The sequence below is a fragment of the Sorex fumeus genome, unplaced genomic scaffold (assembly GCF_029834395.1).
Source record: "Sorex fumeus unplaced genomic scaffold, SorFum_2.1 ptg000045l, whole genome shotgun sequence".
Taxonomy (NCBI): domain Eukaryota; kingdom Metazoa; phylum Chordata; class Mammalia; order Eulipotyphla; family Soricidae; genus Sorex; species Sorex fumeus.
The window spans coordinates 5,538,137-5,557,127 of record NW_026606102.1 but is presented as its reverse complement, the minus strand read 5'-3'; the positions used below and the strand labels follow the sequence as shown (position 1 = coordinate 5,557,127).

The window sequence follows — 18,991 nt, the reverse complement described above, 5'->3', positions numbered from 1 at the left end:
ACTCCCCATTAATATTTTTTTCTCCCCCTTTGATTTTGGCGCCACACCTGTGGTGCTGAAGACTTACTCCTAACTCTGAGCTCAGGAATCACTGCTGACAGGGTGTGGGGAGGCCATATGGGGTGCCAGGGATGAAACACAGGTTGGCTACCTACTGGACTATCTACCCACTCTCTACCCACTCTCTACCTACTGTACTATCCTACTCCCTACCCACTGTACTATCCTACTCTACCCACTGTACTATCCCACTCCCTACCCACTGTACTATCTCTCCAGCCCATTTCCCAGTGAGCTTTTTCGCTTATCTCGTACATGCCATTCACTGTGGAATGCCAGCTCATAGCTCAAGTCTTTGCCCGCAGTGTCTACCCAAAAGTCACTGTCAGTGGTGTGCCAGTGATTGTCTGGTTCTCAGTGCTGCTTTGGTGGTGCATTGGTGAATGTACAGCTCTCAATACCCCAAAGTGAACAAGGGAAAATTTACAGATACCGGTGGGGCCCAACCTTTCCACCTGATAGGTTCCACACTGCCCAGATGACGTCTCTGAACAGCTCTGTGGGGAGTGGTTCAAGGCGGCATTTCATGGCTCAGATACCCCTGTGACAGCAGGACTATTAAATTCCGATCCAGCACCAGCTAACCAGGGCAGCTGTTTAGCTGGTTCCTGGCTCCTTCCATTCTGCACCCTGTGTATTTTCTGAGATTTTAGGTAGAATTGCCACCATAAAAACATAACAGATATCAATTTGAGAATACAGATGAAATGTCATTAAAAAAACATGAGAAAGTGATGAATTTTGAGAACTTACCGTCTCTTTGGGAGAGAGGTAGCACTGTAGCACTGTCCTCCCGTTGTTCACTGATTTGCTCGAGCGGACCCAGTAACGTCTCTATTGTGAGACTTGTTGTTACTGTGTTTGGCATATCGAATACGTTACGGGGAGCTTGCCAGGCTTTGCCGTGCGGGCGAGATACTCTTGGTAGCTTGAAAGGAGCGGAGGAATCGAACCTGGGCCAACCAGGTCGGCCATGTGCAAGGCAAATGCCCTAGCTGCTGTGCTATCGCTCCAGCCCTTGGGAGAGAGGTATTGCACACATATTAGTTCTCAAGGCTTACTCCTGGTTCTGAGCAGGAATCACTCCTGGTGGGGCTAATAGGACCATGTGCGATGCTGGGAAAGGAACCTGGGTCAGCTGTGTGCAGAGCAAGTGCCCCACCTGCTATACTATTTCTCCAGTCCCCTACTATTATTTTTAATATTTTTTCACTTAAAAGTAGCAAAACTCTTGGGGAAAAATAAGGTGGATTTTCCAACATTAAATTACACTGTAAAGTTATGGCAATCAAAACAGTGTGGTACTGAAATAAAGAGAGACTCTCAGGTAAATGGAACCAATTTGAGAACACAGAAAGACTCATAAGTAGATGGGTAGCTAATATTAAACAGGTCCTAATAATGTGAAGTGGAGCAAAGAATGTCTCTTCAGCAAATGGTGTTGGAAAACTAGCCTGCCACATATAAACAATAAATTTTAAAAAGAAAAAAGGTAGTATTACATCATTTTCTTTCCTTTTCTTGTCTTGTCTTTTCCTTTTTTGTCACACCTGGCAGTGCTCAGGGGTTACTCCTGACTCTGCACCCAGGAATCATTCCTGGTGGTGCACAGGTGGACCATATGGGTTGCCAGTGATCAAACCCAGGTCAGCTATGTGCAAGGCAAATGCCCTACCCACTGTGCTATCATCCGGCCCCTGCATCATTTAATTTTCAACACCAGTCATAGTCAGAGACTGACTTGTGACGTTCCTAAGAATCTAAGAACCTGCTCCTACCACTGGGCTTCAGTGCCTGGCTAGAGTCACCCCTGTGGGGTCATCTGTCATCTCTGTCTCCCTCGTGTTTGACTCAGAAACAAGGGCAAGAGGAGAATTGGTGGAGGTAGGTGAATGAACTAGGACAGAGCCATTTCTCTGAGCGTTTCTGCTCTAACACAGCGCTCCTCAGCCTTTTCTCACCTGGGACCCCTTTCATACTTTGTTTCCTTCCCGTGGCCCCATCTCCTTGTTCTACAGTTGGCCCTAGTCAAACTGTAGAACTATTGTACTAATCATACTACTATTTAACTTTGTGTTTTAATTTTTTATAAAAAATGTTTTATCGAATATTCATGAGATAGACCATTACTAAGCTGTTCATGATCGGGTTTCAGTCATACAATGATCCAGCACCCATCCCTCCACCAGTGTACATTTCCCATCTCCAATGTCCCCTGTGTTCCTCCCACCATCCCCCAACTCCTCTCTGCCCCCTCATTCCTCCCACAGCCTGCTTCTGTGGCAGGAACTTTTCTTCTTTCTCTCTCTCCTTTTGTGCATTATGGTTTGCAATACAGGTACTAAGAGGTCATCATGTTTGTTCAGGGCATTCAGAATTTTTATCAGGAAGATAAAGCTAGAGTCACTTTTTTAACTGGGTGGCAGGTTTGGGGTGTGAGCTTGACTGCCATGACTTCAGGAAGTATAGCGAGGTGTGTGTGTGTGGGGGGGGGGTAGCCCATACTGGCCCTGAGAAAGCCTGGAGATTTCAGTCACAAAACCCACATATCTGAATTTTCAACAGGTTAATATCTCCGTGAGGTCCATCCTGAGATAGTGGAGTCTGGCCGGGAGCATGGTGGCAATTTGGGATTCTGGGAGCAAGCAGCTCTTGGGGGCTCTACTTGGGCAGGCACCAGGCTGGTTCAACTCCCTCCGATTTACTCTGCTCTGTTAAGCTTTGTGTGGCTCTGAGATTAACTGAAGCTTTTGATATCTTTCGAGATTTGTTTATGGATCTTTGATGCAAGGTCGATAAATGAGCTTTTGTATAGTTGAGCCCGAGATGGTGGTTTGGTGTGGCTCCCACATACCTAACTTTTGGCCATTTAATTTATTGGGAAAATTGGTCCCGGGTTATTGGTCCAGAGAGGCACAGTGGCAATTTGGGGGTATCAGGAAGCCTGAAGGCACCATTAGGCTGCTGATACACTCGCTCCTGTTGGCAGCACTGCATGCTCTGACCCCTAGTCTTGAGCTAGAGTCACTTTTTTAAAAGGGTGGCAGGTTTGGGGTGTGAACTTGACTGCCATGACTTCAGGACTGCCCCTCTCCCACACACACATCTACAAGATTTCTACCTGGGACCCCTCGAAATTTCCTGGGACCTCTGCCTGAGAAACGCTGCCTGACAGAGTTCTGCTAGAGGAAACGGCACTCCAGTCTGCTGCTAGCTCACTGTACAACTTTGGTGAAGAAATCACAGAGCAGCACACAAAGCAAAACCACCTGCCTATCCATGTAGAGGGCCAGAACACCTTTGCGCCAGAGAGGGGGGTGTCTTCCAAAGCGCTCTGTGGTCAAGAGAACATAATTATCAGAAAATGTGCCCAGGACCCAAGTCCGTGGTGCTTAGTTTAAGTCTCAGGACTTAGCCCAACTGTTTCCCTGCCACTTCACATTTGCCTGCTTGTCTGTAGGAGACTAAAATGAGCCCCAGAGGGAGTCTGAACCCGGTCTATGAAATTCTGGGAACTCGAAAGAAGACTAAAGAGAGGTGGCAGAGTCAGAGAGATAGGAGACCCAGAAGAGAAGAACGAGGAGGGGAAGAGTCACCATGCAGTTACCTCCCACCCTAGTGGGGTTTTCTCCTGATCACATATATAACTGGGGGGTGGGCAGGTGGGAGGAGGGCTGGGGCTTTTAAATGCATGGACTATTGATGCAGGAAATACAAATCATAATTAGTATCATTGGCCATCATTGAACGTATACAAGGTCAAATCATCAGCTTCATCTTTGAAAGTTAAGAGATGAATTCCAACTGCACTAAAGACTCATTACCAATTCCTGTTGACACTGGTCAATGTGTCTTCACCTTGGACTCATATCTTACTTAGCCCTTTCGTATTACAGCATGACATCTAGAGCAAAGTAGCAATGGCCTCCATTTTTGCCACCCCAGGCCTCCTCCCATATTGAAAATTGCTCACTTATGTTGGTTAGGTGGAAAAGGCCGTAAGAGTGAGACAGCGTTTCATGTGTTAGTTCACTGACATTCGAGGGATCCGTGTTCAGAGCCTGGTATCCCTCTCAGGTCTGGGCTTGTTAGAGAGAAAGGATGCAGACTGTATTCAAGCAGCAGGTGGAGTGGAGAAAGTAGGAAGCTTAAGCCCAGTGTGTTATCAGATCCCACAAGGAGGTATCATTAGCTGCAGTGCCAGGAAGGGCTTCCTGGAAGTTTCCCTGCCTTCGTATTGATGTGAAGTAGATCAGATCAAGAAGAGGACCTTGGGGGCGCTAGGGAATGGCAATCCGGGCGGAGAAAGGAAGTAGAAGGCAGGGCCAGTTTGGAGTGCTGGTTGCTTAGCACTGGAAGTGGGCTTTGTGCGCCTGTCTCTCCGTTTCCAGGGACCCTGAAAGGAAAAGAAACATGTGGAGAAGAATACAAACGACTTAATGGTTAACCTGACACTTAGTGTTCTTTATTGTCCTCCTTTGGGATTTAGGAATCTGAGTCAACAGGGGTGTGTGTGTTGGGGGGAGGGGGTGGGCAGTGAGTTCCGTGTCCAGACAGCCTGTCTGTGCGAGAGGAGAAGCCCCGGACGGCCACTTCCTGTGTTTGATTTTCTTGTTCTGTGTTTTGCTGCAGCTGCTGCCCATTCACACGCTGAGGCTTGGCATGGAAGTGGATTCCTTTAACGGGCACCATTACATTTCTTCGATTGTCCCGGGCGGTCCTCTGGATATGCTGGGCCTCCTCCAGCCAGAAGATGAGCTTCTTGAGGTAAAAATCTGATGATGAGAAAGACCCAGGGGTTGGACCGGAGAGATAATGCAATGGGCTATCTCGAGAGTCTCTCCTGGTGATGCTTGGGTCACCATGTGGTGAAACCTGGACCTCCCTTGTGCAAAATGCGTGCTCCAGAAAGCCACTGAATTGTATTACCACATCTTGGCCTTGGCAGCTGCACATCCTTTGAGTGATAGTCCTTACCAGGGTGGCACCCCTTTTTAGGGTGCTTGCAAACAGATGGCTGTGATGCAACCAGGAATTGCTTGAGGCTCTGAGGATCACAGACTGCTGAGCTGCAAGGCTCAAATAGCAGGACCGCTAGAGTCGCACTCAGTACATAAGGGACACCTGAGCTTTGAACTTAGGACCGCATGCCTGCAAGGAAGGTCCTCAACCCCCTGCATTACAACTCCAGCCCCTGTACAGAATTCTTGAAAGTTGCCAAGAAAATCGATCTTAAATCTTCTCATCACACAGACACACAATTGATACCTAGGAGAGGTGATGAGTCCTAGCTAAGCTTACTGTGTAATCATTTTTGTCTCTATATAGCAAAGTATCTCATTGTACACTTAAATGTACACAGTGTTTCATGTCACTTGTATCTCAGTAAAATGGGGTAGGGGATCACACTGAAAAAGGCAAAACTGAAACATTAATATCCTGTTTTAGTTTAATAGTTTGGGTGCATTTTATCTGGTAAGTTTTTGTTCCCTGGTTGTTGCTTAGGGGTGAAACCCAGCGGTCCTTTGGGCTAACTTCTGGCTCTGTGCACAGGAATCACCCCCAGCAGGGTTTAGGGGACTTTACACTGGGGATCAAACCAGGAGGGTCAGTTAGTGCAAGGTCAGTGCCTTCCCCACTATCCTCTCTCTGGCCTTGGGGAAATTCTTCTTAAATTTGTAATCTCTGACCCTTGTTTGCAACATGGAGTCACATTTCTTCCAATTTTGCTGATGCTGTTCAATGAGCATGAGAGCTGGGCGACCTTGGACTTCTGTGTTATGGACCTGGTTTTCCTAATATCTCCTTAGGACTCACTCCCCTTCTCATGAGCCCAGTGGGTGCACCCACATGCCAGCCTCTCTCAGACCCAGCAATTCTAGAGCACTTCTTTAAGAAGACTTTTGGAGAGCTGGTTGGATTAGGAAGTGTTCTAATCAGCAACACAAAGCAAAGCTTTTAAACACTGATAGAGCTGAGCATCAGAGTTCTATCAGTCTTTAGTATTGTTTAATACATTCTTAATATTGTCTAGCTTCCATGTGATTGACTTTGCAATGCCTTTACAAGCTCTTAAAAAGAGATGTAGGGGCTGGAGCAATAGCACAGTGGTAGGGCATTTACCTTGCACACAGCTGACTCAGGTTCGATTCCCAGCATCCCATATGGTCCCCTGAGCACCGCCCGGAGTAATTCCTGAGTGCAGAGCCAGGAGTAACCCCTGTGCATCGCTGGGTGTGACCCAAAAAGGGAAAAAAAAGGCATGTAAGCAAGAGTCAAGTTTAAAGACATCTAAAGTGACCCCACCTACCCCAACAGTATTTGTAAGCAGTCCTCAGAATGGATTTGATACAATCCCCTCTTTGCCTTAGCCAGGATGAGAATCCTGCACACTTGGATTACAGAGTTTCCTTATAAAATCTTCATTTGGCCAGAGTGGGATGGAAAGGACCACAGTTGGGTGTATCCGCATTTGTTTTAGGAGTATCTGGCAACCTGGAGGATTATGTTGAGAAGTCCAAGTTCAGTTTTTAGATTAGCAGAAAACATGCTGTGACTAAAGCTCAAATTATTACCACAAAGGTGCATGGGAGTTGAAGGTATGGCACCATTTGGAGATGTTCTGATTTATAGGTGGTTTGAAAAATACTATTGGCATCATCACTGCAGATGAGTGCCTGAGATAGAGCCTCATCACCGCTAGGTGGTTTCTAGTGATTTTATTTTGTGTGTGTGTGTGTGTGTGTGTGTGTGTGTGTGTGTGTGTGTGTGTGTTGAGTCATGGATTTCGCCTCTGATTAGTGGAACATGGGGCATTGGTCCGTGGATATCATATATGATCCTTGGTAGACTGGAGACAACTTTAGACCATTTCTATAATATACAGTTGTAAGGTATTGAGAAATGAAGTATATTTATTTGGGAGATGGAAAAAATATGAGTAGAGTCCAGTTAAGTTCACTTTTATTGCCGTAGATACACAATAAAAGTTGCCATGTTAACCATTTGTAGTGTACATGCCGGGACATTGAGTACAATTCAGTACTAGTGTGTAGTAGATGATGAAGGGTGTCGCTGCATCTGGGTAGAGCACATGTACACGGTTCCAGCTATCAGCTGTGTCCCCTGTGCCTTTGCTACATTTAGAATCGAAGTCCCCACCACCTGGTATTAGAATGTGTTGGGGAAAGGTGGCATGAAAATGTTGGATTCTAACTTCCTGGTTCCTGGCACAAGCAGTGGCCTAGGGAAGGAAGCCCATGGCAGAAAGTCAGAGTTGCTGGTTTTGTTTCTGAATTGTACTTGCTCAGCCCTGGTCCTTCGGCACCTCCCTTAACTGCTGGAGAATAACTTTCTTCTTCAATTCATGCGTTCGCAGGGTGTGATGGCATAGCATCGTTGTAAACTCTCATGCATTATGTTACTGGCATATGTTGTGCCATGGCAAAGGCATAATCACTCTTTATGGAATGGGAGAATGAGGATTTGATGATGTAATGCCATGGACCAGGACTTGCATGGTATTATGTCATCTGCAAATGTGTGTGTATGCATTGTCTGATCACAAAGTCTGAATAACTGAGACTTGATGGCACTTAAGAGGGTCTCAGGCTGAAGGGCCTGGGGAAATATTGTGGACTGTAAAATAAAAAAATCACTGCTTCTTTGTAACCCAATATAGGAATATAAAATTCTTATAAAGTTAGGCAAATAAACTCCTAAACACACACACACTCTCTCTCTCTCTCTCTCTCTCTCTCTCTCTCTCTCTCTCTCTCTCTGTGTGTGTGTGTGTGTGTGTGTACTCCTTAGAGCTTAAGATCAGAAACACAAATAAGCCTTGGGGTTAGAACACGGTGCCAAGTCTCAGCCCTTAGCAGCTATTTCCAGAGCCGTAAATCCCCTTAGATAGGAGTGGGTAATGGGAAATGTGACCAATCCCTTCTGCAATAGAGAGTGGCGAGGAGGACTACCAGGCACTGCTATAATAATTGGAGACAATTCACATGAATAAGTAATGAGCTAAATAAATATTTAAATGTACTCCAAGATAAAAACCTGAGCCGTGATTTTCTAATTTGTTGAAGTAATGGGAAATGCACCCTAATACAGGGGGGTGGATGACAACTCGCTCTTGGCTTCTCTCTGCTTGATTTATCCTTGGTGTCAGTTACTACCCACTGGATGAGTTTGAGCACTTTCTGGGCTTCTGACCATGTGGATCTGGCATGCCCAGGGGATCCCTCCCTGCTCGTGTTGGCATGCAGGTGGACGGGCCGTTCTTCCCCTGGAGAGCCTGCACCCGCTGCAGAACTGGCTGTCTGCTACATCCCATTCATCAGGCGTGAGGAATCGTGGGAGGTATCCTGGACTTTCCCCCCGGGGTCACTCCCCCAACACAACTCTGAAGTCCTTCCCAGGTGCCCGTGTCCCTGTGACTGAGTGCTCCTCCAGGCAGGGATGAGGAGACAGAGGTGAAAGAAAATCGTGACTCCCCATACTCACTGCTGATCACTGAGACCTTCTAAGTTGAGCAGTTTGTAACAACCTTAAAATTAGCCCTAATACCAGCCGTACACTCTAGGGGTAAAGGCAGCTCAGATAGAAAAGGGAGCACCAAATAAAGGGGGTTAGGAAGATCTGCCCAGGATGGGAGATGCATGCTGAAAGTAGACTATAGACCGAACATGATTGCCACTCAGTTCCTCTTATGCAAACCACAGCACCCAAAAGGAGAGAGAGAACAAAAGGCAGTGCCCTGCCACAGAGGCAGGGTGGGATGGGGGGCTGGGGAGAGGGAGGGATATTGGAATTAGTGGTGGTGGAGAATGGGCACTGGTGGAGGGATGGGTACTCGATCATTGTATAACTGAAACCCAAGCATAAAAATTTGTAAGTCTACAACTGTACCTCATGGTGTTTCACTAATAAAAATTAAAAAAAAAATTAGCCCTAATATCTGAAGTGATGGAAACAAGGTTTAGCAGTCCAGCAATATTTCCTGCGTTTCTAAGGAGCCGAAGGCAAAATTAAGTGAGAGATGACAACCTTGAAGCCCAGCAAGGAGAAATACATGGGGGTGAAAAATGAGGCTGCTCACTTACAGGAAATAGATGAACTTTTCAAAAAGTTAAAAAAAAAAAGTGCCAGAGATTGAACTCAGGGCCACCCACATGCTAGGCAAGCACAATATCACCCAACTCCAGGCCTTACTTCGCCACCCCCACCCACACATAAATTTTATATATCCCCATTCGGGAAAGGTTCATTCTTATTATTTTTATAGGGGCCACCCCAGCAGTGCTAGAGGTGGGGGGCTGGGAGACCCCTCCTGCTGATGCTCGACCCAGCGGTGCAGACTTGATGGGTGGGTGTGGTCTGGTGGTGCTGGAGGGATGAGAAGAGCATGTGGCACTCCGTGCTGTGCACATGCTTAGACACGCATGTGCGCTTCCTCAGAGCTGTCTCTGTGGCCCTAGACTATCTCTGATCATTTTAAAGGACTTCTAATGTTTTTAATTCCTAGGAACTGGGTAGAACAAAGCCTGGATCCTTGGCGGGCAGGGTCTGAAAGAGGCAAGCCTCAACTCAACTTCATGTCTCCCGTTCTCTGCACCTTCCAGGTCAACGGCGTCCAGCTGTACGGGAAGTCGCGCCGGGAGGCCGTCTCTTTCCTGAAGGCAGTGCCACCCCCCTTTACCTTGGTTTGCTGCCGGCGGTTATTCGATGATGATGAGGTCTCTGTTGATGACCCCAGGAGCCCTGTTACCTCTCCTCCTGCGATGGAGGTACTAAGCCCATCCCCATGCAGCCCCTTTCTCCGGAGGACCTGAGAGTACTGCAGTCTAGAGAGGAGGTGTGGGGGGGGATGTCCTCTTTTCCCTGATTATGGAAGTCCTCATAGGCCACAGTCTGTAGCCTTTCCACTCGTTGATTTTTTATTTCAGGTCATAAATCTTTCCTTCCCCCTGCTGCACCCCTTCGAATGTTGTGACATTAATGTACAAGTACTTTGATTTGGGAGAAACTTTTTTTTTTTAAATGACTGCTTGGGTTTATTTATTTTGACTCCCTTTCAAACCAGTTCATCTCAATAAGTTTAACGTGTTGGTGAGTGTTAAATATCTAATGGACTTCCCTTTTACCGAGCCTTAAAAATGCGAAGATCTATGACCAATTTCTATGCGTGTCTAAAAATTGTTATAAAAGTCTTTAGAAGAGAAAATAACACCTGTGCTCTTGTACTTCCTCTCTCCCCACCAATAAACACACACACACGCACACACACACACACACACACACACACACACACACGCACCTTTTTTTGTTGTTATTTTTTTAAATAATGAGCATTGTAGGTATGGAACTGGTCCAGCACGTTCTGCCAGTGTGTGCCATTGTTGCCTTTCTTACATGACTTTCTCCCTTAGAAGACTCTTAAATTATTATTCCTCTTACGGAATATTAACTTGTAATCTCATACATAGAATGTTTCCTTTCACCTATACATCTCAACAACAGAACCCAGGTCAAGTGTGGCCCAAAGACCAAAGAAAAAGAGGAAGAAGAAAAAAGAATGAATCTTTCTCCTACCTTACTCTACCGTGGAGTGATGGCAAAGTTTTGGATAGATAGTTTGATTTTCTTTTATCCTCCCCCCCCCCCCCCCCCCCACCCCAGAGGACCATACGGGATGCCGGGGATCAAACCCTGGTTGGTCACACACAGAGCAAGTGACCTACTCTCTGTGCTATCTCTCTCTGGCCCAGATACGTTGGTTTTCTGGTCCCACTTTTCCTCCAAAACCACAGTCAGGGATGTGGGGATCATGGCAGCACTGACCTTCCCCTGGTATGAGAAGGAAGTGAGGAGAGGATGGTGTGTGGAGGACTTCAATGCCTCGCACATGGAAGGTGCTAGAAAAATACTTGCTGGCAGTATATATATATATATATATATATATATATATATATATATAATTATTATTTTTTTTGCTTTTATGGGTCACACCCAGCGATGCTCATTCTTGCTCTTCCAGCCCACCTCTCCTCCTCGTTCTGCTTCTGACAGGCTGTAACTGTCCAGCACTGTCTCGTCCTCATCATAGACACTAGAGTGTGTGTGCTCGTCTTCCCTTTACAAGGAAATTACCGGAGTGTGTGGGCAGAGACCGTAGATCAACATGCTTTTTGTCTTTCAATCTGTTGTTGCTCTCTGCCGTGCACGGCGTTTAACACATGAAGCCAGGAGGATCATTTTGTAAAAAATGTTCATCTTCAGTTAAAATTTTTCTCATTTTCCAGGAATAAGCTTAAAGGCCACACTTTTGTGATTCTTGTTATCTTTACTAAAATTAAATGTGGGCCAGGGTTTACCTCGAAAGGTTGGTAAGAATGCCTTTAATCTAATCTAACAGGGTGCGTAAATCACCACCCCAGCTTGCGGCTCTTCTCCCATCTGTCATGCTTTACCACAATAGGTAAACAACAGCTTTGAATTATGCTAAATGTCAACCTCACTTCCCATTAGTTGATTGCTTTCCATTCTGTAAATACCGGAGTTATGCAGAACTGATTGTATCAAAGTGATATATTTCAGGTGGGAGTGTAATATCTCATATAGCTTGGACACACAGAGATTTCTATAAACTTGGGTTTTGTAATTTTTAAGAAACTATCGGTTTCTTAAACTACCGGCTCTTTATTCATCTGCCTCTCTCCGTTTTTTTTTTTTTTTTCTCATTTATTCCCATATCATCAAAGGTTCTTACACCCTGTCTGGTAAGTCTGCTGAGTGAGAATTCTAGTGCTCATTAGGTATTAAAGGCCCTAGTAAAACATCAGTCACATTTTGGTTTAGCCTTTGGAATTTCTTGTTAGAAATTATAAGGTTTTTTTTTTTAAGGGTACCATTTCATCACATCAGGCTGATACATACAGATGTTATCGATCCAGAACGTCCCCCCTAATTTCAAGTTGTGTAACTCAAGAACCAAGAAATTGTTCCCATGTTTAGATTCAGTCCAGCGTGGATTGGGTTTTGATTTTCCATATCCCGGGGGGACCGTCTGAGATCTGGACCACGCTTAATTTTTAAAGTGTTTTTTATTAGCTCTGGTGCCTTGCTCCTCCATGTTTAGAGGAGGTTCTTCCCCCTGTCCCCACACCCTCTGATAGCAGGAAGTGGACTTTCTCACACAGCTCTTTCAAATGGTTGTTTAGAGGAAAGAGGCACTTTCGATTTATTTTCTGAGATTATGAAATGTTTTCAGAAGGCTACTTTTGAAAATCATTAGCCTGAATCTTTATTAAAAGGGAGTTTTGTGGAAAGCTCACTCAAATATAGATGACTTATTAATGCACTGAACAATGTCTGGCACCTACTGTGTGAGCCCAGTATTGTGTCTGGTTTGAGTGGGATGCCCTGGTTAGCTCTATGATGGCCTGAATACTTTAGCTTAAGTAAAGTAAAGTAAAGTAAAGGCCCTCCCGTTGATCATCGATTTGCTCGAGCGGGCCCAGTAATGTCTCCATTGGAGACTTTGTTGTTACTGTGTCTGGCATATCGAATACGTCACGGGGAGCTTGCCAGGCTCTGCCGTGGGGCGAGATACTCTCGGTAGCTTGCCGGGCTCTCCGAGAGGGGCGGAGGAATCGAACTCAGACACTTTGTTAGCTGCAAGGGCTGCAAAGAACAGGAAGTTGGGAGACCAGAGGTCAGAGTAGTAGCACAGCAGGTAGAGCCCTTGCTTTGTACTCTGCCAGCTGGGTTCAATTGCCAGCATCCCACCTTGTCTTCCAAGCACCGCCAGTACATTCCTGAATGCAGAATCAGAAATAACCCCTGAGCATTGCTGGGTGTGGCCGAGAAAAGATAAGAGGCCAGAGAGATAGAACAGGGGTTAAGGCGCTTGCCTTACATGTGACTTTCTCCCATCCCACCCGCCATCTGTGTTCAGTTCCCAGTACCGCATATGGTCCCCTGAGTACTGCCAGGAGGGAGAGATCTCTCAGCACAGAGATCCGGGTAAAGCCCCTGAGCGGTGCTGAATCTAAACCCCACAACTCCCCAAAAATAATGGAAAAGAAAAAGAAAAAATTCCAGAGTTTTAAAAAGAAGCTTTGATTCTTTGTTTTTATTTTTATTTATTTATTTTTGTTTTTTGGGTCACACCTGGCGATGCACAGGGGTTACTCCTGGTTCTGCACTCAGGAGTACCTCCTGGCGGTGCTCAGGGTACTATATGGGATGCTGGGAATTGAACCCGGGTCGGCCGCGTGCAAGGCAAACGCCCTACCTGCTGTGCTATCTCTCTAGCCCCAAGAAGCTTTGATTCTTTGGAGGGGAGGACAACACATCTTTGGGGAAGGAAGCCGCTCTGGATACGGTATACAGCCAGAAGCTCTGCTTGCCTCTCTTTCCCACCGTCCTCCCTCTGACCCCTGACCTAAACATCCTATGGTTCCATACAGCAGTGACTCTTGCCACTCTAGGGAAGCTGGAGCAGGAGAACCCAGCATCTGTCTGAGGTCAAAGAAAATACCCAAGAAGTATTTGGTACTACTGCAGAGTGCTGGGTAGTCATGCGGGCCTATTTTCTTCAAGAAGTAGTTAATTATGATTTTATTGTCTCAGCTCATTGCTTTGCACCTGCTTTTCTTTTCTTTCTTATTTATTTGTCTAGTGGTGCCGAGGACTGAAATCAGGGCTTCACACATGCAAGGCAAATGCTCTACTGCCAAGCCACGGCCCTATCCCTTTGTCTGTTTTCAGACTTGCTTGACTTTCAAAGACTGAAGGGGAGCTGCTTGCTTTTGCTTTTCTGTTTTTCCTAGTAAAGATTTTTTGAAAGACTTTCAGGAACAAGCATCAATGGGTTCTTTGTGCCCTGCTCCGGCATCTCTCTGTGTTGCTTTTCCTCTGTGTCTCCCAGGAATGATGAATTCAGGTATCACTACTTAAATCTGTTGCAGTCAGTGACTTTGTCTCAATGTTTTCAATTTTTCTTAAATTTTATTTTTTCTCCTTGTATGCTTCTAATGGGATGACACAGCTCATTGAAGTATAAGAGGTCAGTGTGAATGCTTTGTAAGAGGTCAGTGTGAATGCTTTGCAACAGGTCCTTGACATTGACAAACATACTCTATGAGTCATCTCCATGATGTGCTCCAATATCCACAAAGACTGTATACCAGAGTCCCTGTGCCCTCCTGCATGCCCCTTTGAGAAAATAAAAGAGTGAATAATTGCATGTCAAAGGAAAAATGCCCATTTGAAAAAAAAATGATGCTATTCCTGTGATGATGATTCTTCTCAGAACTGGCAAGGTATTGTTTGAAAACAGTACTCTTCTTTGGTTTTTTAGGCTGACCGCAATGTAGATGTCAATAATGAAGATGAGGATGATGATGGGGAGTTAGCTCTCTGGTCTCCTGAAGTCAAGATTGTTAAACTAGTAAAAGATCAGAAGGGCCTAGGATTCAGCATTTTGGATTACCAGGTAAATGAACCCATATAAAGTTGTTTTTTTTTTTTAATTTTCACCCATTAATTGATTTGTATTAAAGTTTTGCAAAATAGTGTGTTTAAAATTTAGCTTTTTGGAGCCAGAGTGATACCATACAATGGTATGGCATTTGCCTTGCACGCGGCCAACCCAGGTTTGATCCCCAGCATCCCATATGGTGAGCACCGCCAGGAGTAATTCCTGAGTGCAGAGCCAGGAGTAACTCCTGAGCATTGCTGGGCATGACCCAAGAAAGAAAAAACATAAATAAATAAAATAAAATAAAATTTAGCTTCTTAATCTTAGGGTCGTGACACCATACTGGGTCATATAAGTTTTAAAATATTTGCTTTAAAATAAACTCCTTTGTGATTTATTATCAGTAAGTGTTTGATTTGTGTATGCATTTTATCTACCTACATACCTGGAATAGCAAAAAATTTACTGAGTGAAAAGAGTTTAGTGAAAAAAGTTTAAGACACCCTGGTTTAAAGCTCCTATTAATTTAGGCAAAATTGAATGATTAAATGTATAATGCTACTGTCCAAAGATGGGGGTGTTGTAGTTTCCATTGTTATCTTTACAATCGATAGTTCTGTTAGTGAATAAAATGATTGATGATGTAATAACTGGACAATAAAGGAAGCAATCGTTTTATACCCATGGATGTATTTAGAGACTGGAACGTGATGAAATTTTTTATTTGAAGGGTTTTTCCTCCCAGCTTTATTGAGATATATTTCACATACCATAAAGCCTGCCCGTTTAAAGCACACCATTTGGTTGTTCTCAGTATATTCAAAGTTGTGTGACCATCACCACTGGCTACTTTAGAGAATATTCCTCACCCCAAAAAAGAAACCCCATACACGTCATTCATAATTATCACTCTCATCCTCCCCCTTTATCTGAAGATTTTATAGTTTTGCTTACCTATTCATTTCAGTGAGCTTAATTAAGTAGAAATGTCCTGAGTGGAATTATATAGCATGTTTACATCTAACACATATCACATATCATTAATATATTTATACACACTCTAGTTATTACGAGGGTAAAGCTATAAACAGTGGGGCAGTTGAGGGGATGTGAAAGATAAAGCTGGATGTCTGAGTATCTTTACAGTTTACCAGTTCAAAGTATTTTTAGAGTTTTGATTATCATGGAGAATTAAAACTGTTGGCAAGACATCCCTTCACTTTTAAGATACATCTTCCAGTGCTTTTGTGCCGCCAAAACACATTGTGGTTTAATAAAGCAAAATGGACTCTATCAAAGCACGTAAAATGCCCAGTTATATAAAAATCAATTCTTTTTTTTATTAAAATATAACAAGACAGTCGGGAACAGATTAAAAGAAAAAATACTTGGAGCATTATGTAAGAACATTAAATTCCATATTTTGGCAGTGATTGAAGATTATAGAAATAGATTATATCTATTTCATTTTGTCTGGCATATTTTTATGCCAGATCACCTCTCCATTATTATAACTTCTCTTTGGGATATTATTGAGCTATGCTTGTTGATTCCAAATAATACAGTTTTTGGGAAATATTTTTTATCTCAAGCAATTTTAATACTGTGGGATTCTGAAAGTTTACATACTAATATTACGGCATATAAAAGAAGTGGCAGGTGCTATCTAATTTTTTTCTTTCTTCAGTGAAGCCCTATTACTTAGGCCAGGATCGGCCATTAGTATTTGCAGAACAATTGAATAATGTAGATTAGCTAAAATGAACTGAATTAAATGAACTTGTGAATGAGGTTTTTATTTGTTTGGGGGCCACACCTGGCAGTGGCAGTGGTTGCCCCTTGTGATATTTTAGGATCCTGTCGTGCTGGGAATCAGACTCAGGCCTGCAGGATACAAAGCAAATGCTCCAACCCAGAGAACGCCCTCTCCCAGACCCTCATGAGATTTCTGTTGTTCATATTGTTGTTATATTTAATATCGCGATTGTTACTATGGGCTGGAGCGATAGCACAACGGGCAGGGCATTTGCCTTGCACGCGGCCAACCCAAGTTCGATTCTTTCATCCCTCTCGGAGAGCCCAGCAAGCTCCCGAGAGTATCCCGTCTGCATGGCAGAGCCTGGCAAGCTCCCCATGACATATTCGATATGCCAAAAACAGTAACGACAAAAGTCTCACAATGGAGACTTTACTGGTGCCCGCTCGAGGAAATTAATGAACAGTGGGAGGATAGTGCTACAGTGCATTGTTACTATAATTATCATTATTATAATTATGATGATAATTAACTATTGGGATTTGGTTAAAAAACTACTTTTTGGGACCAGGGAGATCATCGAATAGATGGAAAAAGGCTTTGCTTATGGGAGAACCATTACCAGTGGTGCATGGTTTCCTGAGCATTGCCAGGGAGAAATCCCTTGTACCCAGCCAGGAATAACCTCTGAGGATTTCTGAGAGAGGACCAAAAACAAACAAACAAGCAAAAGTACTTTTTTAGATGCAGTGTTAGAAATTCATGTACATTTCCATTGTCATTGAAATGGATTGTCTACCGCCATACCACCCTGAACGCGCCCGAAATGGATTGCATTCTTAAATAGTCAATATTTGTATTGTGTTTTTCATTCCCTCATAAATGACGTGATTTACAAATTTTGTATTTTGAATTTGCACAATATTAAAGCAGAGATGTGCTTTAGAAAAGGATTTTGCCACACCCAGCTGGCTCAGGGCCTGCTCCTGGCTCTGTCCTCAGGGATCTCTCCTGGTGGACTCGTGACCGTCTTTGCTGTGGTGCTAGGGATCAAACCCCGCTCGGCAGCTGCCGGGCAAGCGCTTTCTCCACTGCATTATCTCTGTGGCCCCTAGAAATTCAACCGAGAACAAACCCCATGAAGGATAGGAAAGAACTCATAGTGTTTAACAGTTTAGTCCGTTCACAGTCCTTAATAGCCCATTTAACAGAAAAATCAAATTATCGGTTCTGAACTTTATTGTGGTCAATATAGCCAGTTGGTATGTATCAGTGTTTTTCTTTAACTATGTTACTATAGGTATGTATTGTAATCTATTTTTGAGCTTTACTTATATTTTATTTCTAAAATTCTAGGTTTTCTCCATCTCTTATATCTTCTAGAGACCATTACATATACTGGCATTTCTTTCTTTCTTTCTTTCTTTCTTTCTTTCTTTCTTTCTTTCTTTCTTCCTTCCTTCCTTCCTTCCTTCCTTCCTTCCTTCCTTCCTTTCTTTCTTTCTTTCTTTCTTTCTTTCTTTCTTTCTTTCTTTTTTCTTTCGTCACACTGGCAATACGCAGAGGTTACTCCTGGCTCTGCATTCAGGAGTCATGCCTCGTAGTGCTCTGGGAACACTATGGGATGTAGAGGATCAAACCCAGGTCAGCCACGGTCACGGTCATGGTCCTCCCGTTGTTCATCGATTTTCTTGAGCGGGCCCAGTAACGTCTCCATCATGAGACTTGTTGTTACTGTGTTTGGCATATCGAGTACGTCACGGGTAGCTTGCCAGGCTCTGCCGTGCAGGCGAGATACTCTCGGTAGCTTGCCGGGCTCTCTGAGAGGGACGGGCACCCACATGCAAGGAAAATGGTTGACCCACTGTACTATCACTCCAGCACCCTGGCATTTATTTCTATGTAAATGATATGTAATTACCTAAAGATGTAGGGTTTCATATATATTGCTTTTTTCACATCTGAAAGAACTGTTAAAACTCAGAGCAGAGTTGATTTCCTGAAAGCTAATTTGATCCCTTCTTGAAGGCTTGGCTTATTTGCATCCATAACTAAACCTTGGAAGGTTTTGATGAAATATTTTCTTAAGTCCGTCTCAAGGACACTTAATGCTTAGCAGCACGTTTGGACTGTTTGTCAGTAGTACGTAATGCTGCTCTTCACTATGACATTTAGATGGCATGTGACCACAATTTAAAATTTGGTTTTGGGCAAGTTAATTAATTGGTCATGCCATCCCTTGTTGTAATTAGGTAATAAATCCTAAAGTTCACAAATATTTTTTTTTGTGAGGCCAGGTGAAGGTTTAACAAAAGCCACTGGAGGCTACGTTGCTGGTTATTATTTATTATGTGTGTGTGTGTGTGTGTGTGTGTGTGTGTGTGTGTGTGTATCCCCTGTGGGAATTTATTAGGTCTCTGAATAAAGCCAATCACTTGTCCAACCCTAGCTGCACTTCCAGGCTTTGTGTATTTGTAGTAGAAATGTGATAGCCTTAAGAAAAAAAGTTGTAGAGTTGTTGGAGCTTGCAGATTGTAAAGAACCCACATTGCATTAACCACTAATAAAAACTGAAATTTCTCTTTGGAATACTAACTTCAGTTAACCACTAAACAAGAACTTCTTTGGAAACTTGGCAAGATGAGGCACATCTGGGGCCAGAAAGATCGAACAACAGGCAGGGTACTTAC

The 18,991-nt window shown here is 44.0% G+C and overlaps 1 protein-coding gene across 2 annotated transcripts in view; it reads left to right on the top strand.

Annotated features, from left to right (window-relative positions):
- Positions 1-18,991, top strand: part of PATJ (PATJ crumbs cell polarity complex component) — a 391,552-nt gene that overhangs the window by 66,325 nt on the left and 306,236 nt on the right. For both annotated transcript variants that reach the window (XM_056122284.1, XM_056122283.1), the window contains exons 15-17: positions 4,693-4,827; positions 9,684-9,848; positions 14,426-14,560. In XM_056122284.1, the coding sequence (XP_055978259.1) occupies positions 4,693-4,827; positions 9,684-9,848; positions 14,426-14,560 (435 nt within the window). The remainder of the gene's footprint in view (positions 1-4,692; positions 4,828-9,683; positions 9,849-14,425; positions 14,561-18,991) is intronic.